The sequence below is a fragment of the Battus philenor genome, unplaced genomic scaffold, assembly GCF_028537555.1.
Source record: "Battus philenor isolate CCGP_79_NKW_IND1 unplaced genomic scaffold, ilBatPhil1.0.hap1 SCAF_3, whole genome shotgun sequence".
NCBI classification, from domain to species: domain Eukaryota; kingdom Metazoa; phylum Arthropoda; class Insecta; order Lepidoptera; family Papilionidae; genus Battus; species Battus philenor.
In genome coordinates this window covers 10428411-10453170 of record NW_027181693.1, presented here as the reverse complement: position 1 = coordinate 10453170, position 24760 = coordinate 10428411, and the positions used below count along the sequence as shown (strand labels likewise).

Genomic DNA, 24760 nt, shown 5'->3' with positions numbered 1-24760 from the left:
ATGATCAAGAAGTAAGATTTCATCACTTAATTAATTAAATTAGCCACGGCGCCTCCAAATTCAATCACGGCAATGACTACGCATTTCTGCTTTACGGCAAAAGGCGTAAAGTACCTCATACAGACACTAGAAGCTAAGGCCAGTGCTATGCTTACATTAATAATAAATGTTTGCATCAATAAGTTTAGCATGTATGACGTATTATTATTACCCATTTTGCAACTCGTTTATTTTTACACTTTACGTAAATTCCTTTTCTTTTGACCTGGCTTACATTACTGCCCCAGTGGCATTTATACGAGTGCGTGGAGGCAGGGCGCTTAACCTTAAACCTCTTTTAACTAAGCAAAACTAGAGCCGTGAAAAGACGTGGCGGAAGAAATTCCTATCTAGAATGATCATGGGTTGGCGGTCCTGTGATACAGAATCGAGGTCCATCCTTACTTTAGGCAGATTAGTCTTTAATGGCTGTAAAATGTTTTGTATGAAGTATATCGGCGCGTCGAACGGAGATTCAAACTCAAGTCTCGATCTCAAGACGGCGCGGCGGCTGGAAATGCTGTGTGTGTTTGTTTTGTAAGTGGCGACGACTACTATTAACGATTTTATGTGTTGAGCGGCAAATTCAAAGTCATGGATCGATCAATAGACGATTCTGTGGTGTCGACAAGGACATTTATTTACTCCATCAATAAAAATATGTCGATAATCGTATGCAGTATTAAAGATGCTATGAAAATTTAAAACATGACATACAGTTCCAGACTTTCATTAACAGGATTTTGTTAATTTTTGGTATTATAATTACTAGTATGAAAAATAATATTATATTGTAAAGTCGCGGAAATATTTATAACAGTACCGCATTAATGTGCATTGCAAGTTATTAATTATAAATAGATGTAAAGAAAGTAACTATAAACTTTCAATCTGCTTTTCTTTAATTTGTCGCGGTATCGACAGATTTTCTAGACATGAACACAGCTGACATATACATACTGTATTGAGATATTTGGTAAAAATATCAATAGGAGATTAAACTAACAAGTTTTAATCGTTAATTTAAAAATATTATAAAACCTGAAGTAAGGACTTTAAATGATGTTTCTTTTGTGTTTTAGGTTAAGGATTAAGTGCTGTAGCATATAATATTTTTTGTCAGAAACGCAATTTATTTTTACTATATTTCCATTTAGCAAAGCGGTATTGAAATATTATATAATATATCGCGGAAACTGATATGATAAGACCGTTAACTTGTTTTATTCCACTTGAATATGTGTCAGTTTAGTTTGTGTTGTGGTAATAATTGCATTAGTCCGTAAAAATGTTCTTCATTTTAATTTATTTTGCCACGTTCTTAATTTTTATACATCTGTCATTAAATTATAATCGAAGAGCAGTGTTGACAAGAAAGATTCCTGGGACAAACGATCGTTTTATTTTTGGAAATGCGTTTGATTTTATAAAATCTCCAGGTACGGTTTATTTTTTTTTTAAAAAGTTATAATTCCAGGAGGTTTCAAAATGTCTAATTTGCTTAAATATTCATTAGTAAAGGTTTTTACGTGCCTCATTTTAAGCCGTCGGCCGAAATTTTGTATGCTTTTCTTTGTGAGATATACATATACATTACGCACTGGATATTATTTTTATCTTTGTACTTTTGGATTTGTGCTAATAATCCTAATTATGATATTCTTTTATTTAAATCTGTCCCATTTCTCAAATCAATTAATTTTTAATGATACAAAAGAAAAACACCTTTAGAACCTTTACAAAATATAACAATAGCCCAGGGGCTTTTAAAAAAAAGATTAACCGCTAATTCGCCAGATAATTTTTGCAATAGTTCTAATTCGGACTTGGTATTAGCCTAATAACTTATAAAAGGTGTAAAAAACACCCTTTTTGAAGAAAATCCTTTCGTTCTAAATGAAATTCAATAAGAATTGATGTGACGAATGCAATATTAGTTGTTAAGCTATTTCCAATCGAAAGAGATTCTGGAATAAAAAAATCCAACCCATGCAATTATTCTACTAGGAAAAACATTTGCTGTTCAGGCTCGAAACGCCCTCGATATACTTATTTAGCTCCAGGCAGTAAAATCATTAATCATTAAGTTGCCTGTTGTAGTGGAACTAATGTTTATTTTTAATTTATCGAAAGTTATAAAAATACCATAATATCTGTTTAATTGCTAAATATTTATATTTGAGAAAATAGATAAAAAAATTTAATAAAAAAATTGTAAAAAACGGGTATAATATTTATACAATATTTTAATTTATACAATTACATTACTTTAAACAATTGTCACTGTTAGACGCCTCAATAAACTAATGGTTAGACGTTAAATGTAACAAAAATTATCTGTTGTAGTGGAACTTTTCAGTTATACAAGAGAATTAGCGAAGAAACATAATGGCATATACAGATTCTGGAGTTTTCAGTTCGGAGCTGTTTTTATTTACAACCCAGAAGACATTGAAGTGAGTCCACAAGGATAAAATTTACATAATCTGTTCAAAAAGTATCGCGAATTATTAAGATTTATCTTTTTTTACAAAATACAATACAATTAAGGACGACGCTACGATTAAGTTAAAGACGACGAGGTTTTTGAAGTGCTTAAGTAATAAGAAGAAAATTTGTCATCTATCAAGAAATTATTTATTGTTGAAAAAAACATAAAAACCACGATACTTTTTGCAATAGACATGAGCGAATTTTAAAAAGTCGTTGTTAATAATTTAATAATAATTTATAGGTCATCCTGTCAAGCATGAAACATCATCAAAAGAGTCAATTCTACGATTTCTTGAAACCATGGCTGAAAGATGGATTGTTATTGAGTTACGGTGAGTTCTTAAATTTTCTGCATAGCTATGATTGATAAAAAGTCTCTTCTTTTAAAAAATATATCGCTCCGTAGATATTTTTTATCTCTTTTTTGTACACCGTAGACATTAAATAGAGGGAAAAAATATTAAAAATAGGGCGCAAAAGTGCTGAGAATTCATTGTTGTCGGTGGTAAATGTTGTATAACTTTAAATATAATTCATATCAGATATTGTACATTATGGAGATATTGTAAATAATTGTTGTATGTGGTGCTGTTGTATGTTATTTAACTGTAAAAATTAAACAGTCCTGTCACTTTAGATAAAATATATTTGTCGCGATAAATAGGATTGTATACAGCTTCGGACCTGTGATTTGTGTAATTTATTTTAGAAAGAACAGGCAGTCGTAAAATTACATAAATTACTTCACAAAGAAATATTCAAAAAACAGAAAGAAAGCTGTTTTATGAAGTTCTGGACTGCAGCGCGATTTTATTCATTAATAAAGATATGTCTTTGACTCGTCTCTTTAAGAAAGATTAATGAAAACTTAAATTACTAAAATTTATATTTTATACAGTTTACATCATAGGCAATAGTTAATAATGCTTTAAAATCCTAAAATTAATTAATCCTAAAATCCTAATTTTAAGACCGACACAATAAAATAAAATAAAATAATTAATAATAAGACAGAAATAAAACATTCGTTAAGAGCTCACAATTGGGACGTTCATGTTTCCCAAACTTATTATCAAGATTACTAATAAATAACATTCTTATTAAGCAAACTGATAGTTTATATATAATAAGTATCGAGCAAAGGTTAATTGGTTATTTGATTTGTTTATTTAGCAAAAGCGTATCTGAGAAATAAGAGCTACTATAAGATATAATGTGTTATAATTTTAGATGTTGGGTTATGTGCTTTTTGACATTATGGGAAAAAAACAGTTTAAAGTAACGTGATTTTATTTTGCTTTTATGAAAAATTTAGTACTAGATATAGATTAGTTTAATGCTTACAGTAACTGTTCGTATTTACAGATAAACTTCATTAAATATAAAATTTGTATTGTTTTGTTTATAATAAAAGTTTAGACTGTTTGAAAAGCTAATTGGATTTTTTGATTTTTTTTTTCATTAAATGTTTGTTTATATTTTTTGCACCTAAATAAAGAAAACTTCCGTAAGAACTGGCAACATTTGAAGGTTAAACATTTGAACGTCGCCGATTTGCGTTAGTATAGATCCAGTAAGAAGAGACCCGTTTAGTCAGGTTAGATTAGACAACGCTTGAAAATAAGGAAGATATTTATTAATTTTCAAAGGAATTTACGGCGTGTTTAACCAAATTTGATTGTTACGAAATGTTCAAAACGCTACATAGAGTCATTTGGTAGAATTTGTACGAAAACGATCAATTTGGATTTGACCATTAATGAAAATGTCATCCTGCCATGTATTGTATCTGTAATGTAATGTACTGCACTAAAATAAAATAATAATGAAATAAATATAATAGTTCTCTAAAAAACAATGTTGGGGTAGTTATCTCTTAGTCGAACCCAAATATCACTAGTTGTGAAACAAACGCGAGCTTTTTCGTACGTATTCATAAAAAGTATTTCGTTTGGCGTGAAATTGTTACTTTTTAGAATTCGTTGATATTTGTCTATAACATAAACCAACAAAAATTAGGCTTAAGAAAAAATAAAATATACGTTATTTTAAATGAATTTAGAAAAAAATAACACTTAGTTCCAAATAGACATTAATTCACGAGGGGGTTCTCTTTAACAATGCGATAAAATCGTACGCGAACGGCAGCACGAGCACTGGCTCTTGCTTGGTTTCGGTTGAAGTAGATGACGTTAGCCCGGTGAGTTTTACTGTTTCATCGGAACTGAGTTCACGGAGCGGCATGGTCCGTGAATTTAAAAATAAAATAGAAGCTGGACGGACCAGACATTCCAGCAGTACGATAGCGTTCACATATAGTAAACGGCTCTACCCCGGTAGAGTTGTATAGTGTTTATGTTATATATATGCTGCTTGGGATAGCAGCGTGGACCACAGGCGAGCCACGGATGAATTCGGATCCAATGTCAGTTCGTCCACGCTGTTCGCGGTTAGGGAGTAGGCGGACGCCCCCTAAAAGCATTGGCTGGAATTAAGAAGAATACCCTCGCGCCGGCTATGACCGGGCTCAATAAGTCAAGGAAATAAAATTAATAAAGAAAAATTAAAGAAAGAAATACTGAACTAAAATAGATATAGCATTGTACCAAATGCCATCTACTTTGGGTATAGATAGCACGCACACATATTAGAAATAAAATAATGAATAGTATTGTATAAAGATAGATTAAGTAGTATAAGCTACAGTAGACATAAAATCCATAGGACTTTCCACAATAGTGTAGAAAGCAGGCACATAGAAGAACGATGTAAAAATAAAGATTGAGACAAATATTTAATAATAAGAAATTTGACTAGACTAGAATAGATTGGGGTAATAATTTAAAGGAATTAGAGTAGAGCCAAGAACGGGTCAGATTAGGAAAATAAGAAATAGTAATAATGAAAAAAAAATCATACTGTAAAAAATGCTATTCGAGAAAAACAGATAATTCTATGATCGTAAAAAATTATGGATTAATTACTTTTTTTTTTCGTACATCAGAATAACCGAAAAGCTCCAATTTTTATATTATAATTAGCGTGTATATTCTTAAGACTCTGAATATAAATGTATACAACATTCACGAAATGCGTGTTATTTATCTATTGATTTATTAATAATCTGTCTGCTATATTCAAGTTCGTCTTTCATTCAAGGAAAAAAATGGCAGGAGCGTCGAAAGATACTCACCCCGGCTTTTCACTTCAACATTTTACGAAGATACTTTGCAAGACTTGAGACTAATACAGGCAGACTAAAAAAAACTTTGAATGAAAATTTAAACGATAAAGTAGACATAGTGCCGATTATATCCGAATATACACTAAATAGCATTTGTGGTAAGTAATGTATGTAATATTATTTATCTTAGAATTTAATGATTCTTTGAAGTTGATTCGAAATTGTTTAATGTTGTGAAACTGTTTAATATATTTGCTTTTTTTTTAATTACTAGGCTATTAACGCAGATTGAATTAAACTAGTGTATATATTTATATTGTATATATTTTTTTATTAATGTCAAGCGAAAATATGGTAACAGGGTAGGTAACCTAACTGTATAAAACTAATAAAAGGATCCTTCTTGTTCAGTTTTTTTTTTACTTTCAATGATAATTTAAACTTCGATGCGGATATAGTGTTAACTATATCCGTGTATACACTAAACAGAATTTGTGGTACGTACATACATACATTATACTTTAGGTATCGTCAATTTTATGATTTCTTTAAGTTTGTGTTGAATCAATTGATATATTCTATTTTTATTTATTTTCTAATCACTATACTTCTAATGCAGAGGTTGTCCCATAATTTTATGCATCATGTTACGTTCTTTTTATAATACGATGACTAAAAATCTTTATTTTTTTTTATTTTTTTAGGGTTAATTTCTCCTTGTCTTATAATCCGATTTCGGCTTAATTGACTTGACGTTGATTAATGGGAGACCTTATATTTATGTACACTAAGGTCAAGTATATTTCTATCTTTTGAATATAAGAAAGATCTTAAACTTGATAAGCATTACATGGTTTTTATTTTATTGTATTACTAACAGCCTTAAGTAAAAAAAACTTTCACTTGGTGTCATGAATCTAAGGTAGTCTGTATGGAGCGCTATGTTAGAAAGGTTCAATAATATCTTCAATTTTGCTCTCTTAAACCGTATAAAACGCAATAGACACCAAATATGCGCTCAAGTCAATAGTTTATTTAAATGGAACAGAAGTAAAACACCTTAAAAGACCTATTCAAAATCATTCATCATAGATTAGGAAAAAACTTAAAGAAACAACTTAAAGGAGATCCTTTAAAAAACTAAGACTAAAAAAAGATTAAAACTTCATAAAAATTATAACAGCGAATAAACTATTAAGATTAATAGTTTATTCGTTGTTATAATTTTTATGAACTTTTAATCTTTTTTTCTCCCGATTGGCACCATAGTCGAAAAAGTCGGGATTATTTCAGATTCAGGAGAACTTTGTAATATAATCTGTAATAAACAGTTGCGTAGGTTATTATAAAATATAAAACATGAAACATTATATAAAATTTACTTCCATAAATATAAGATATATGTATTTTATAGTGTCAACACATATTTACAGAATCGGCAATGGGTACAACAATCAAAGATGACGCTGCGGGAAAATCATATAAGAAAGCAATTCATGTGTTAGGATACTTGTTCATACAAAGATGTATCAGAATCCAGTATTACATAAATTATATATATAAGTTCAGTTCGTTTTCTAAACAGCAAAACGAATGTCTATCTATTGTTCACAATTTTACCCGGAAGGTTATAAACGATAGAAAAAAATACATAATGGAGAACGGAACCGATTTATCAAATACCTTTGACGAGAAAAGTGATGATGATTTCAAATTAATGTACAGCAAGAAGAAGAAAATCGCTATGCTCGATTTGCTTATCACAGCCGAAAAAGACGGCTTAATAGATTCCGAAGGTATCGAAGAAGAAGTTGATACGTTCATGTTTGAGGTAAGACGCAAGTGATAAATGTCATATTTTTCGAGCCTTTCGATCGTTAAACCTGTAAAAACAACGTGATGGTGCCGAAAACCACCTAAAGTGTATGAAATTTTTGTTTCCGAGAGCTGAATTTCGACAAAGCTGCACAAAGCCAAAATGGCTAGCAGCGCGACATCATACACATTACAGACATACAATGAATATTTTCAGATGTGAAACGTGAACATGATTGAAATATTGTAATCTATGCAGTGGCGTAGCTATGGTATTTGGGGCCCGGGGCAGATTGGAGCTTGGTGCCCCCTCCCCCCCAAAGAGTCAAAATAATTTCAAAATTCAGAACAAAGTGTAGTTAATATCTCTTTTTTTGGTTCAAATTAATAATAAATATATATAAAATAACATTAGATCTTAATAAAATTTATTGGGAAAATTTATAAACGAACATTCCTCGCTTTTTGGCCTGCAAAGTCATTAATCGCATTTCAAAGTCAATAGTGTCGACTAGTTCATGTTCTATTGATATTATTGCAAGATTATTTAATCTATTTATCATTAAATAATCTTGCAATAATGTAATAATTTACTATTTTGTCATTTAGGGCCCTTTTAAAAAACACTATGTGTTTTGTGAATGAAAAGGCTTAAACACTGTGTATATTATAATTCATAACCGTTTATTTTTTTTTAGTGTTCATATTATTTAATAACTTTTTTAGCATAAAAATAGTAAAATACGATATTCTTTTTATGTTATTTACTTATTTTATGGTTTTTATTTTTCTTTTAACATTTCATTATTCATCATTCAAAAAAAAATATTCAAAAAAAATATTTTCAACTTTGTTGCCCCCCCTGCTTGTGGTGCCTGGTGCGGCCGCCCCGCTCGCCACCCCCTAGCTACGCCACTGAATCTATGTTAGATTTTGACTACCAAGCTAACCATCCTAATTAATATTTAAATGCATGTAAATTCACAATTATGGTACTGCGCATAATTGTGTAAAAGTATTCAAATTATTAATATTTCATATTCAATTACAATTTTTAATATAAATGTTTAATTATCAATCATTAGTATAAAATAAAATTTGTTTCTCTTCAACATAAAGGATAACTAAATTTTCCGTAAACTGAACAAATATTAAAAGTAAATATGGGATAACCAAAACGTTTAGTTTGTTAGAATATTATCCTCATAATTGATGATCTTCTATGTGATACAATTTATATACGTTGTTTTGTTTATTTGGTGTGATATTTTTTTACCTTAGTGCATTTACAGGGTCACGATACTACTGCATCGGGGTTGACCTACTGTTTAATGTTAATTGCGAATCATCCTGATGTACAGGTAATAAAAACTTTGACTAAAAACTGATCCATTTTAAACAAGATTTAAAAAAATACATATATTTCGTTAAAATTAGGTTCTACAAAATATTAAAGATTTCCCATAGATTTCTAATAGGATCGGTTGGAAGCGACCTGCATATATATGTACTACTCCTCTAAAACAGATTTCTATGAAGTTTCATAAGTATATTCAGGAGGTGAAACACGGGGCAGCTCCCCCGAAATTGTTTATTTTTACGACATAAATTTTAATTTTCATTTCAGTAAATAATAAATAAAAAACTAAATTTATACCTTTTTACCATCAACCTCTATTTTTTAATAGTAATATTACTACTTCCGTAATTTTCTACTCTTGGCGGTCGATAATTGACCACTTACACAATGTAAAGTTGGGAAAATCATAATGTCCTTTTAGTTTTATTGGTGTAAATAATGATATACCACAACAATAAAACAAAATATTATAACTAACAATAAAATATCATAACGAATTTTCAGGTATAAATTATAATGTAAAAAAATAATGCTTAGGGGCTTGTTATTTTTATATTCCATCGCTGGTCACAGCACTTGATACTTCTATGACTTATATACAACATCTTCATATGGTTGCAAAAAGTTACTATTTTACAAAATAATATTATTTTTAAATAATAATGACGCAGGATAAAATAGTGGCTGAGCTCAAAGATATATACGGTGACACAAAAAGAGCTACAACCATAGAAGACTTTAACGACATGCGATACATGGACCGTTGCATTAAGGAAGTCTTGCGGCTCTACCCACCAGTGCCTATTATAAGCCGCCAAATAAATGAAGAAATAAAGTTGAGTAAGTGTGTTTCTTTAACTTTTATAGTAAGAAAATGGTACCGCTTTATTTAGTCGAAAAACAACAAAAATTTTAACTGGCAGTTTTTACGATCTTAGATATAACAGTACACGTAACTCTTTTTATTTTATTATCAGTTTCTTATTGGATGTCGGCATAATTAAATATAAAGTCTCTGCAAAATACTACAAAAAATAAGAGTATGATGCAAAAAAGGTTAATTCAAAATGAATGACTTATTATGTACTTTATTATTTAATAGGTTGAAAATATTACAAAATATAATTAAGTCAATCTAAATTTTAGGTAATTACACAGTGCCGGCTGGAACTTTATGTCATATTCATATTTATGATCTGCATCGAAACGAATCTTGTTTCCCCAATCCGACAAAATTTGATCCGGACAGGTTTTTGCCCGAAAATATCAGTGGCCGACATCATTATGCTTACATACCATTTAGCGCAGGACCACGGAATTGTATAGGTATGTTCTTCTTAATTTATCTTTAAAAACTAATAATTCTGTACATAACATTATATAGTACTACTGGAGCGCGACAGAAACAAAAACTTAAAACTGTAAAGCATTATCTTTGTCTATTGCTATTACCAAGCTGTCGCAGCACTGTTGGATAAAAATAACTAACTGTACTAAACGGAAACCTTCTTTCTTTTCGTTGCTGTTCTACTGTATGTTAAGTCCTACTTTTCTACCCGAAGTGTCAAAATAAATGCCCGGTTCTGCAGCATTAATTTCGATCATTTACTATTCGCGTTTCTACCTTACTTTTAGTAACGGTAATTAATGTCTTTCCAGGGCAAAAGTTTGCAATGATGCAGATGAAATATTTTCTCTCCGCTGTATTGAGAAACTACGAGGTGCTTCCTGTTACCAGCTGCTCGGATCTGCGTTTTCAATCTGATTTAGTATTAAGGAATTCCGAACCAGTTTACGCGAGATTTGTTAAAAGAAAATTTAGTATATAAGGTTTAGTGCAAAAGGTTTATATAAATAAATAATTTTACATTTCCTGCGATCGTTTTACTTATGCATAATTGCATCCAATTATATTTAATAAACACAATAAAATTAATATCGGCAACTACAAATTTATTGAAAATATAATAATAGTATTATTTCATTGCAGATCAGTAATGTAAAATATTTAAACATGTATCTTCTCTACTTACAAACATTTAAATATAATATTTAGTCAAGCTTTTCAAAATCGTCACTATTAGAGTAAGTTATTTTTACCAATGACGTAACATTGGCATAAAGCTCACAATAGCTTGTCGTTGATCTAATAGTACATGATTATGAGGTCAGATTGGTTTGTTGTTAACTGAGGAGAATTTTCAATATTTCATTGCTTACTATAGTTTAGTTATAGTACTACCGAAATCGTTGTATCGCCCCGTATGCGTGCGGTAAGGGGAGCGTCGGAAGTTCCCCTGTCGTGCTAATCCACCGTCAACGTTCGCGGCGGCGCCCATGCTCCTTTTTTCTCTGCCCCTCGCCGCGTTTTCCTGAGGCGCAGTACCACAAACTATAACAATGGGCCTCATTGGTTAGCTCGCAGTCGCTCTACGAGCCATGGAGATTGCTAGACTCAGAATTTCTCTACGAGAGCAAACTCGAATGGAGAGATCCTTTGATGAACGAAAACGGACCGGTAAGTTCAAATGGCAGGCCAGAAAGCCCGCAAACCAAACGGCTGCTAGAACCAATACGATCATCCTGTATAAAGTGATCAAAATATGGAACATTTCCATAGAAATGTGAGGGGTCAGTACCTTATAGATCCGAATTTTGAAAATGCTTTTTCTTATTATGTTACGTAATATATTATTTTTGAAATTATCGAGTTTTGGACAGACCTTCACCGTTTTAGAGCTTTTCACATAACTATTACCAATTATACTGTATAAAAAAAATGAATTGTCAAGGTTACGGTAACCAAAATTTCTCTATTTCTCTATTTCTTTTTTTATATAAACCTGTCTCTTGCTGTTAAAAATATGCTGCCAACCAAAACCAAACAACCCCTGTGAGGATATAATCAAAGTAAAATAAAGTGAACCATAAATAAAAAAGTATATAATTAAATTATTATTTGAGTCTTGCAGGGTACTAAATAGCAAACTTATTTTTACGAGTTGTTGTTGTTGATTAAGACATTAACTAATAATTTATGTGATCAATTAGAAACTCGTTGTAACAGGTCAGTAACTTTAGACATTACTAAGTCTGAAGGATAAGATAGAGTTAAGGAAAAATATTTACATTTCATATTTCTCGTTTATAAAAATAGATGATAAACTTATATTCTAAACTAAACTTTACACAGCTTATTAACGACATACTACTTAGTGATGTAATGTGTAAGTACGAATCATTTAACATAATTGATAAACATAAATATTAACTTACCTTTTTCGGTATTACAACCATAGAGAATCAGGCGAATGCTTAATATTGAATTTCAAGGACTTGGTGAATAGAGATTCGAACTGAAGTTTAGTTACTAGTAGTACTCAAGGAAAACGCATAACCTATCTTAAATCTTTGTGTTATTATTACCAGTAATCGAAAATATCATCTCTTAAGTAATGAAAATAGGAAATTTTCTCACTATACGTTATTCGTAAAGCATTTTTATTAATTGTCATAGATTTTTTGTAAAATCGGCTTGTGTACTGTGTACTTAATTATGCTCATGTCATCTGGAATTAATATTTCAAAAAAACACAAAATTATTTTCTAAGCTGTTCAAGAAAAAAGTCCTACGATGAATACTGTCTAGTTTTCAGATTAGGAAATCGCTGGAAAAGACAACTTGATTGGGACATAATTTTTTTTCTGATTATCCTCAAATGGTTGTCGCAAGAGGCTGGATGCAAGTCGCTTCTCACCGCACACTTTAGGACGAGGCCTAAGTCCAGCTGCCGACGTCCTATGGCTAAAGTGATGATAATGGTTCTCAAATGACACACTTGATTTGGCGAAGCTTCCGGTTCCGCTATTATTAGTGGTTCTTTATAAGAATGTCGATGGCGCTTTTACTAATGATTATATAACTTACGACTATACCCTCTTGTTGTTCTCACCGACGACCAGTTTCAGTTTGGCTGTGTTTGTGTTTGTTATTTTAAAAACAAAGGAGCATTTTATATTAAACAATATTAACTAATTGGCATAAGCTGCCAAAATCTATCGTTATTACACCTATACTAAAAGCTATAAAAATAGATTCGATATTTTTTTAAATTAGTGTGAAAATTAATAAATAGAAAACTAATAATAAACACCTGTATAAATGCTAATGTACCGACCAAATAAATGAACAATACACGCATGTATATATCATTTATTTATCACATACGTACACTGCAAGTAATTATGTCAAAATAATAAATACTTAATTTGCATCGAAAAGATTCACGTATTTATCCAGAAAAAAAAATGGAGCGCAAATCATTTAATAGATCGTCATTAAAGTTTTAATATTAATTGTAAATAATACTTGAAGTTTGTGTCGTATCTCCCTTAATGTTTCAACAAAATGAGGTTTCGCTAAAAGCATGCATTACACGCTTAAACAAAACCGCAGTCTCGTGTCAGGAAAATGTTAATTCGAGAGATTTTTTTCCAGCAAAACGGCGCTGGCCTAAATGAATGTAGAGCATAGGTTGACAGTAGACACAAACCAAATATAAGTACGTTCATTCCGACGTGGGTCTTGGCAGTCCCAGATCTTCTATATTTATAAACGATAGACGGAAAAGAATGGGTCAGTTGAGCGTGCGCGGAACCGGCGTCCGAATCGCACGCCTCACATTTCAACCAACGCGTACACAGCCTTTAAGACTACGGCTGCCTCTGACTGTTATGCGTTATTTGTCCAAAGACAGCTACGAAAGTTTTATAATGGAATGTGATAATGATTTTGAGGTAATTTAAGTAAATTTTAATATATCTCTTTTAATTATTTTGTTATAATTTAGATCTGTATAGGATTTATAAATTATTGTATTGCATCGTAGATTCAATAATGCAAAAAAGCTCAGAAGTAATTAACTTTTGTAATACTAATAATATAATATATTTCTACAGGCGGGCATAGGTAATTAGTATATAGCTATTTATTTTTAAGTTTTTACATTGTTTTTATAACCATGTGTTTCCCTAATATAAATAAATAACGGGATGACTTTCAAAATATGTTATGGGAGATCGTTTGCGTTGTACAAGAAAATAATTTATTATTGGTAATAGGTTTTTTGTTCATTTGCCAACAAAAAGTTTCAAAGGTCCAAAGATCTAAATATATTTCATTAATATTTTTTTTTCTTTTGGAATGCGACAGGGTAATAACTTCTTGCAGTAAAGCCTGCAGGGACTAATAGTAAATAAAAAGTAATTTTAATGTGCAGGAATCCGAATTTCATAACGCTTTTTGTTGCTATTTTATTATTACGCAATTTATTATTTCTAAAACCATTGATTTTCGGATAGCATTTATCATACATTAATTGACAGCAAATGAGCCATACGTTAACCACTTTAAGACTTTTGCTCCTTAACCAATCATCCTGTATAATAAGCATAATATTTTTAAATTTAACATATGAATTATTTTTTAATTTCCATAGATAATGTCAATTGATTTACTAATAATACTAAGTATTAACGGCTTGAATTAAAAGAGAATATGTAAAGATAATATTTGAAAAATATCAATGAATAAACAAATTTTGGTGACGCGAAACCACGCTTACCATTTTAATTTTAACGCTAAGTATAAATTTGTAATAGGAAAATTGTATGAGTCACGTTGAATACTTCATCGAAAATGTCGACCGACCTAAAAAAAGTTTTATTACTAATTTTAAACCTACGAATTCACGCATACCAATTAAAATGATAGCGGCGTAGATACCATATGATTGGTTGTTTAGCACGTTGAATGAAAGAACCTTGGTGTTATCATAATTTATGTAACGACATTGAAAACTTATAGCATGTTTTATGCAAGCAGTGTAAGTAATAATATTATTATTTTTAAACTAGCGAATTATAATGTTTTTGTATAGTTTTGTTAGGCTATTGACGTTATTACCATGATGACGTTATTCATTTCCATTTTCAAATAAAATTTGAAAATAAGAATAAGATAAAATAAGAATTTGAAAATTTGTTGAAATTTCCTCCTGTTTGTACCAAATGTTAATGTTCTTCTTTTTTCATAATATACCGCGAAATTTATATAAAAATTACAGTTTAATTATTGTTTTTTTTTTAAGTAAATTCATATTTAATTAAACTTAATCAGTTGGATAATGTACACGAGTTTTTTGCGTGTAAGATGCGGTAATTGGTGCACAGAAAGTGAAAAATGTATTATTCGCTGACTTGACCTCGGAATCAGTAGACATATTTATCACATTATAAATATAAATACGTTTATTTATATCATTATTATGACAACAATCATTTTGTATTTATTCTTATACACTAAAATTAAACGACAAGATGAGCAAGACGTCGCCGTTGAATTATAAATTGTGAAAGTAGCTATTAGGCGCTGGAAACACCAGAAGTGTGGAAGATAGTATGATTTAACAAAAATTTCGTTCCAGAACTGGTATATAGTCTTTGAAAGTAAATTGGTGCCTCAATTCAGTCGGGTTTCAATTTCAGCCCTAGGACGTCCTCAGTTGAACTTAAGACTGCCCCATAGATTTCTAGTAGGTTCGTTAAGAAGCGGCCTTCATAATGTGTCTTCCGACGACCTTAACTCCGTGTGTTCACCTTATTGGTGGCGGTTCTTCGCTTAAATTAACTTTAAGACTTTAACGGCCATCTATTCGTTATAATGACATCCACTTTCAGAGGTCTATTCTTTATTTATTAGGGCTAACATTACCTTTGGAGTGCCTGAAGGCTTAAAGACTGCTTAAAAGCTTTTTACAAAAAAAAAACATATTTTAAGGCTTCCTATACATGGAAATATTATACACGACAAGATAAAATTATCTTTAATAAAAATATAGGTATTTCATACCGCTCCTAATAGCTTTCCCCGTGCCTTTGAACCCCCTATCACTCCCTTGAACAGCTTTACTCTAGGGTAACTCTACCTGAATAATGGTTTGCTTCAGTATCGTGTTACCTTACTAAGTTTCAGAGAGAACTGGAGGAACATCCTCCGAGCTAAGCAAGTTTTGGTGTTTTTTGTTAATACCAATTATTATCCCAAAATATAACACTGTTGATATCAAACGCGGGACTTTAAGATCTAGTCTCTAACTATTAGACTATCATCGAATTATGAATGTTATAAACAACAGCTTCAGGTTTTTTTTTTTAAATCAATTATTTATTTATTATGTCATCTTGCTTCTTTAAATATAATATATAACCTAACAAGGTCACAGATTATTTAACAAATATTGTTATGCTTAAAGTTAAAACGTAAAAGGATTAAAGACTTAAGTAGTTATTCTGTATCAAAATTTTTACTTCATTAACTGTTGTTGCTGTAACTATACTAAAACGATTTTTTTTTCGCCAAATACACGACTTAAGGTAAACAGTGGTTTCGTTAGATAAGAATGTCGACCGAGGGGCAGGGGAGACAGTCCGCGCCTGCGCGTTGATGGTGTACGATAGGGCGCTAGTCAACTCCGTCTTATGACTCCAGCTGCCGCGATGAACAGCCGCCAAGCTCGCCGTCTCCTCACCGCCGGATCCTTGCTAAAACAGCTGCCGGAATGCGTCTGTAATCGCTTTTATAGCCAAGTGAGACCGGTATATGTTATAGAACGACCTGTGAGTGTCTTAAGTGTCTTCACATTCGTGTCATTTACAATTTTTTGCCGCATTAGTGTCAACCTCTACAGAATATTAAAACAATATGTTCTTGTCATCAATTAGTCATTAGTTTATTATAATCTAAGCCTAAATTTGTTTCAGAAATGGCGCCACTCGACACCGAATTTCTACGCTGCTCAATCTATAGATATGAGGTACGTAAATACGCTTATACATTATATGATAAAGTTAAACTATAAATAAACCAGAGTACCATCGAATCTAGTCATAGGTCGAGTATAGAATATTAGAAATACATTGTTTGTAATGATATGAATCGACTCCTATTGATCTGTGTTAAACTTTGGCCGTTTCAGTTCTAGAACTTGTCGGCGCTAACGTTCAATGTTTGGTCAATTGAACTTTGACATTTTAACATTTCTTTATGATTATGCAATCATTAATGAATACGAGACAATAATGAGATACAGAGTATTGTAAATTAATAAAATTAAGTGACACGGATTACAATTTTTATACGTACTAATCACAAATTTATTCGTATTTCATGCTGCAGAGCCTACTCATTCGTGCACAACCTCGATCCAATATTGTGAGTATAGGTAAACCCTGCATCCCATGTGTTCACTTAGAAGAGTTTCAATTAACATTATTAGTTGAGTGTGTTTTTGTTATATTTAATTGTTTGCACCATACGCACTATTCGGTAAAACTATTTCAGACAGACCGAACACGTTATCGTCTGATCGCGAGCCAAAAACACGCACGTCAGGTGATTTCAAACAGCTGTAAGAATACGTCAACGACACACCCGCCTACTGCGTCATACTCGATAATTATATTACTGGATCGTGATGATTGATGTGTCGTAAAATATTTACGTAAAAAATTCATCCAAGAAAATACTCATGTACTCACACTTTACCAGTGTTGCTAATAGCTTGTCTCTATAAAAACCAATTGTCTATATTATTTGCATGTCGTCACCGTCGCATGACTAGCCATCTCTTTGTATTGACTAATAATATATCACTTATTGCATCGCAGGGTTCGGGAAGGATCTCACAAGAATGCCGACGACGTATTATTCGATATGTTCAAAAATGATGAAACGGGACTTCTCCCCGTTGGAAAGTTTTTGGCTGTAAGTTTTTATTTGAAATCATGTCACAGATGTTACTACCATCGACATATAATTTGTATAAAATTAACACCACACAAATTGATAAAAATTTCGTAATGCTTTAACGAAAGTTTTATTTAAAACTAAAAAAAATATAATTTACTCATGCTTTTTAGGCGCTGAGAACAACTGGTATACGGAAAAATGATCCGCGTGTTAAAGAAGTCATGCACAACTTGTACAAAGTTCATAAGGAATCAAATTTTGAAGGAGGCTCCCCTGAAACATTAAAACTGGATAGAAAAACTTTTAAAGAAGTTATTGCACCAAACATTGTACTAATTACAAGAGCCTTCCGCAGTCAATTTGTTATACCAGATTTCCAAGATTTCATAAAAGACGTAGAGGAGATTTATTGGGGGGCTAAAAGTAACACTGATGGCAAAGTGGCGAGTTACATTCCCCAGCTGGCCAGAGCATCATCCGAAAACTGGGGTGTCAGTGTATGTACGATCGACGGCCAAAGATTTTCTATTGGTAAGAATAAATGTACTTACAAAGATATCATTGCAACAAAAGTAAAATTTAAATAAAATTGTATATAGATCTATATCACACTTACTAAACCTTTTTTTTAAATTTAGTATGGAACAATTGCCAATTTAAAGTTAAATTCTTTCGATAAATTGTATTGTAAATGTCGTATATACTATTATCTTAGATAAAGGATTTTATTGGCTTGGCTTGAGAAAATTTTTTTACGTAAAGTGAATATAGATAACTATTTACTTTAATCCTTGTAAAGGCAAAATCCTCATAAGAATCCAGATATTTTAAACATTTTTTTAAATAATGTTTTTATAATTCATGATTTTTTACTTTTAGGTGATGTAAACGTACCATTCACGTTACAGTCTTGCAGCAAGCCTCTAACATACGCCATGGCTCTTGAAACTCTAGGTCCTGACGTAGTCCACAAGTACGTGGGCACCGAGCCCAGCGGTCGAAATTTCAATGAACTCGTTTTGGATTACAACAGTAAGTATGTTAAATATGCAAAGCTATACCATTAAAGAACACTTCAACACGTAGTCTATTTATAACTAAAATAATAACAGTAAATAATGCTTGTTCGAATAATTATAACAATAAATCAAGTCGTGACTTTAAAGTTAATTTTGTTTGTTCTCTTTTCCGTAGTGAAACCTCACAATCCTATGATAAATGCGGGCGCCATTTTGGTTTGCGCCTTACTGAAAACGCTGGATAAACCAGAAATGACGTTGGCCGAAAAGTTTGACTACGTCATGTCTTTCTTTAGCCGTCTGGCTGGCAACGAAGTTTTGGGTTTTAATAACGCTGTATTTTTGTCGGAACGCGAAGCTGCTGATCGTAACTACGCATTAGGTTTCTACATGCGCGAACATAAATGTTACCCGGACAAGACAAATCTTCGCGAATGCATGGATTTCTACTTCCAGGTACTACTTTGTCCAAACAGTCTTATACTGTACACTTACTACAAACGTCGCAATTGTGCAATAGTTAATGATCTTTCGCAAAAGGATCGGGCAACTAACGATATAGTAATAGCAATTTAAAAGAATTTGTTTTGATCGAAGAAGTTTAAATTAAATGATAAATATTATTTACATCCAAACTTTTTTTCATTCGAGTTTTTATATATTTCTAATCGCCTAATTATTACTATCACGAAAATAAAGTTTTTTGTAAATTTAACATTTCTATTAAAAATATCACGTGTAGACTCTTATCGTAAATTTTTAAAGTATTTGTATTCACCACACTAATTTTGTTTTTTATTTTTTCTTTCCTTATCCTAACTAATAAATGCTTATTACGTTTTTAGTGTTGTTCAATGGAGGCTAATTGTGATATAATGTCAATAATGGCCGCTACTCTAGCCAATGGTGGAATATGTCCAATCACCGACGAGAAAGTCCTGAGACCTGACTCTGTGCGTAATGTACTATCTCTAATGCACAGCTGCGGGATGTACGACTACTCCGGTCAATTTGCATTTAAAGTAGGACTTCCTGCCAAGTCGGGCGTATCAGGGGCTATGCTCATAGTTGTTCCCAATGTTATGGGAATTTGCACTTGGTCTCCTCCCCTCGATCCTCTTGGTAACAGTTGCAGGGGACTTCAATTTTGTGAGGTAAGCTTACAGTACCATTTTTTGGCTTTAGCATTTGTCTTACATATTTAGAACATTGATTTGTAGCGTTCTAGTAAAAACGCTCTATGTTACTGGCCACTACGGTCGTCAATAATTTTTAGTTTTTATTTAATATTGTTGCTCACGGACCTCTGTTTCTGTGACCTTAATTCCGACGAAGCTGCACAAAGCCAAAATGGCTAGTAATATCATACATAACACATACTTAATATTGCTCGTTCGAATTCAAATTTGAACACCAAGTAAGAATGTTCTCACCTTTTTAAAAAAAACATACGCACTAATGAATACTGTAAAGAGATGAATAAAATGATATACGTGATGACTGAAGATCTAAGTTCCCAGACAAATGGATTTTAACATATATAAAAATAAATGCCTATATTTTTGGGCTGTTACAATTTTTACTATCTTTTTAGGATCTCATCATGCGTTTTAACTTCCATAAATATGACAACATTCGCTACGCCAGTCACAAAAAGGACCCGCGTCGTTACAAATTTGAATCCACTGGTCTTAGCATTGTCAATCTTTTGTTTTCGGCCGCAAGCGGAGATCTCAGCGCTCTAAGAAGGTACGTTGTTAAATCCTTCTACAAATTTTAAATTAACTGTGTTACACGTTATAGTTGTTAAATATTTTATGTAATGTTTATCAGCTCGTCTTCAGACCCTTCGCTACTACCCGTTCCGGTGACACCTAAGTCTCAGGACAATGACTAAATAGACAAATCACAAGTAACTATATATAAACCTATAGCTACTGTGAAACATGAATCTTCATTGTAAATTTTCTTATATAGTGCAGGCCGGCTTAAAAACTGATTTGCATTTACATAGTCGTCCCTAAATATTATCACAGGTGGAAGGTACACGCTTGCGAACAGAAGTTATAGTAATTCGCTTATTGATAACTGCTGGGGACCGAACGGACCGAGACCGACCAGATCTTTTCTTACATACACACTTGAGACTCTATTGTTCTTTTTAATAGCTATAAACAAATATTTGCGTGATATTTAAATTTTTGAGCAAGTCGAAAATCGAAGTAGACGAGTGACCACAACAATGTAAGCAATTGCTAATATTTAGACCTCCTCGTGATACCATTCTTTTGTAAAATATGAACAAAATAATCTCATATTAGTGCCACAATGTCAAAAAATTATTTAAAAATCGAATGCACGGAAAGATTTTTTTTTTGTGTCAGTGATAATATTTAAGGACGACCTACGCACATAGCTTTTTACAACACGATACATGTATAGAACTGAATTTTATAGATGCAAACTCATGCTTATTAAGCAACCATCTAAGATAAATATTTGGCTTAAATTATTTTGGTTGAATACGCTAATGCGATTTTTTGTTATTAGACATCATCTCTCCGGTATGGATATGACTTTATCGGACTACGATGGGCGTACCGCTCTTCATTTGGCAGCAGCGGAGGGACATTTGTCCTGCGTTGATTTCCTTCTGGCACAATGCTCGGTGCCTCATGATCCTCGAGACCGTTGGGGCAGCCGTCCCTTAAACGAGGCCGAAACATTTGGCCATTCCGCTGTAGTACAATACCTAAAAGAATGGGAACGTACACATCCCAGTGACAAAGACGAAACTGCAAATAAGCCGGAGTCTACGGTTGATGCGATCCTTGAAGCGAACCCAGACGCAAATGACGCTGTCAAAGATCCAAGCATACAAGAAATTGTTTCTCGGAACGGTGATAAAGTACAGTAAATGTCTAATCTCATTCAAACCAAAAATATTTATAAAATTTTATTTAGCTTAGAAATAATAAAGTTCATTGTGCTTTAAATTTACATTTTAACTTCCAATAGTATCAGAAAAAATTTAGTCGTATAAATATGTTCCTAATGTTTACCAGTTCTGATTTTAAACATGATAATTATTAAAAGAGAAATTAAATTTGATTATACCGTAGCGTTAAATTTAAATGTTATACGTATTTCACGTTATCTAGTCCTGTTACGTAACTACTCTGTTTGGTCATTGATAATAAATATTATTGTAAAAAATACAATACAGATTATAATCAATCCGGTAAAAGAAATTGCAACTTAGAAGTTACTTTGTTATATTCTTCAAGTCGTTTATGATATTATAACTAATTTTATAAAACATGTCTCAGAAAAAACGATAATTACAATTTTGGAATTTAAAGCCTTCACGTGATGCTAATTTTATAATTAATTTTAATAAGTTATATTGTGTATTTATTTTAGGCTGTGATAATGTTTCGAATGGTAATCTCTTATTAATTTTGTGGTCTATTTATTTTTTATAAGATTGAAATGTAAATAACGGCATTAGGATTCCTTTTTCGAAAAAAAAAATCTTTATGTACTTTAAAGTGAGGAGAAAGACAGTACATTCCCATTATGGTAAATGAAACACCCTTGTGTTACATCATCATGCGTTGCCATTATCATATTCAAGCATCCAGTATTGCACTCTGGCTTATCAATTTTATCAATGAATCCAGAACACAAAAATACTTGTTACTGCTTGGATTATAAATAATTATCTCTTTCAACTATAATGCCAATTAATATCTTAGTGATGAGATTTAAATTTGGTAAAAATAAAACTAATATTTAATTTTAATCATTCCTACTTACTGTACTTAAAGATGTAGGTGTAAAAATTACCTTACTGTTACAACTTATTGCTTCTATTTTTTGAATTTGTATAAAATAACAAAAGTAGTGATAGTTACAGGAATGTTTTTAACTAAATAAGATATAAATGAAAGACAATAAGTATTATATAATGTAGTTGAAAATGGTCTCTGTATTACTTCTGTCATATTATTCCTGCCTCATATATAAATATGTCAATTAAACTGTTCATGTTGTTTTACTTATGATTACCTTATTTCAAAATGTCTGGTGGGTTTTTTTTAAGACTGAATATAAAATCTTCATTTGTACAACACAATCCTATGTTAAAGATACCCAGAACAAATTTAGAGTGAATAAAATTACTCATTTTATTATTCCCTTGATATATAAACAAGAATGGAGTATGAACTCAATAGGTGTGTTTCTCAACTACTTGTTTTTTTAAATTACCATAGTAGATTGTTAGACAAAATCATGTCATTCCAACACCTTCAGCAAATTACAAGTTGTAAAAGAATATGATTTTGGTTACTTACAGTATTACTTAAAGTGCATTTATATTAAGGTCAACTTACCTCCAATTACGATTAATCAACTCTATGCTCCCAGGGATGACTATTGGCACTGAAGCTCATATTTGCTCTACAAACTGTAGCTATGGATTATACTCGGGATTTTCTTTATGAGATTGATTCAGAAGGGAGATTTGTAGATGTACAAAAATAACCAATGAAGCCTGGTGAATTAGCAAGATAAAATTTCCAGGCTACATAGCACACCACCGACTAGGTAAACAGAATTGTTTAGGTCTCCATCATGATGACCGTAAATCTAACACTGACGAGTCATTAAAGTTTCAAAATGAACTGTTTAAGTTTTTATTAACATATAAAAGTTCAATTAGAGATGATTAATAGATCCAGCAAAAAAAACAGGTCACCTACACCAATCACCTATAATTATTTTATATTTGCAGTAGTTAAAACTACTGTGTTTTATAAATAAATGTTACTAACAAAAAGCATTTTTTCAATGTAATAAATCAAATGTCAGATAATATATTGCACTGTTTTACATCATTTAATTGTAGTCCATCCTAGAAATGACCTTCTTCTGGTATATGAAATTCATTTTTGATGTGCAGTATTCAAGGTTTTTTAATGGTTGTCAAAACTATTAGCACTTCTGATTTCATAAAGCACATTGTTATTATACAAGACTAACTCAAATTAAAAATTTTATCAAGTTTTTATTACAGCCGTTACAACTGGAAACTTATTTTTTAGACACAATTTAAAAAAATAATGATGAATTCAATTATGATATTTCAAATATTAGCAGTACGAATTGGTAGTAAAAAATAAAAAAAATGATAAACAAACTAATTTAATAACTAAACATAATACATATCATCTCATAGCATCTGTAATATATCTTACGTCTATTTATTGATTTTGGGTAACATTTATAAGAGTTGGCGAAGAAACCAAGCCCAGCAATTTACAATCAGCTTCTAAAAGTGTGAGATCTGTATTTGAGCCTAAAAACCTTGTTGAAAGTTCAAGATCGTTAATTTGTATTCTAACTTTAGCTCCTCGGACATAGTGTTCTCCTCGTGTAGATGGTCTTGGGCACACACAGTGGAATTTCCAACCAAAGTCTATATACAAATCATCTTGGACTACATGAAAAATTTTTCCAATTGTAATTTTGCCAACGGGGTCTCCTAACTGAAAAAGTTATTTTTCGTTAAATATATGTAATTTATAACAAAATAACTTAAAAAGGGTTTTCTTGACTTACGTCAACTAACTTAGAATTCCGTAGTAGTGATGAAAAAGTTAAATTTTGTTTATCATCTTGGTTTAAAATATTTTTTTGTTTTTCGTATGCTTTAGCAAACCCTCCAGTTTTAGAAGTAGGTTCAATATCAACATTTTCACTTGAACTAGTAGTTGCACTGCATAACGTACGTGTTTTGGCGATATTAATAAATCTTCCATAATGGCGCAATCCTACATTAATCATCATGATTGTATGAAATAGGGCAAAAAATCGTGCTTAAACACAATGCCCAATTATTTAAATATTATACTATTCAACTATTTACCCAGAGGATATAACCTACAATAATTTCAATGTTTTGACGCTTCAAAAGTTTGAGTTCAAAAACCGATTAAATGATACAAAATTCCACGAATTAAAACTTTAATTAATGA

General features: G+C 31.5%; 3 protein-coding genes across 5 annotated transcripts; 2 read left to right on the top strand and 1 right to left on the bottom strand.

The window, feature by feature from the left end:
- The first annotated feature begins 1306 nt into the window (after positions 1–1306).
- Positions 1307–10728, top strand: LOC137927046 (cytochrome P450 4C1-like). The gene is made up of 9 exons (XM_068770830.1): positions 1307–1478; positions 2386–2495; positions 2774–2864; positions 5692–5874; positions 7150–7547; positions 8824–8892; positions 9563–9731; positions 10038–10217; positions 10551–10728. The coding sequence occupies exons 1-9, from the start codon at positions 1328–1330 to the stop codon at positions 10718–10720; spliced, it is 1521 nt and encodes a 506-aa protein (XP_068626931.1). The 5' UTR covers positions 1307–1327; the 3' UTR covers positions 10721–10728.
- Positions 10729–13523: 2795 nt separating this feature from the next.
- GLS (Glutaminase) lies at positions 13524–22731 on the top strand. 3 transcript variants are annotated; one of them, XM_068770205.1, is made up of 10 exons: positions 13524–13688; positions 16713–16765; positions 17128–17163; positions 17619–17715; positions 17871–18231; positions 18580–18732; positions 18895–19175; positions 19565–19873; positions 20314–20468; positions 21270–22731. In XM_068770205.1, exons 1-10 carry the CDS (start codon positions 13524–13526, stop codon positions 21634–21636), a joined length of 1977 nt encoding a protein of 658 aa, XP_068626306.1. In that variant the 3' UTR covers positions 21637–22731. The 3 variants fall into 3 exon arrangements, with proteins under 3 accessions (XP_068626306.1, XP_068626307.1, XP_068626308.1); XM_068770206.1 differs by lacking the exon at positions 13524–13688 and adding an exon at positions 16397–16568; XM_068770207.1 differs by lacking the exons at positions 13524–13688; positions 17128–17163 and adding an exon at positions 16397–16568.
- Positions 22732–23911: 1180 nt separating this feature from the next.
- Positions 23912–24696, bottom strand: mRpS28 (mitochondrial ribosomal protein S28). Its single transcript, XM_068770756.1, has 2 exons — positions 24345–24696; positions 23912–24271 (listed from the first exon to the last, which is right to left on the bottom strand). The coding sequence occupies exons 1-2, from the start codon at positions 24570–24572 to the stop codon at positions 23987–23989; spliced, it is 513 nt and encodes a 170-aa protein (XP_068626857.1). The 5' UTR covers positions 24573–24696; the 3' UTR covers positions 23912–23986.
- Between the last annotated feature and the right edge of the window lie 64 nt (positions 24697–24760).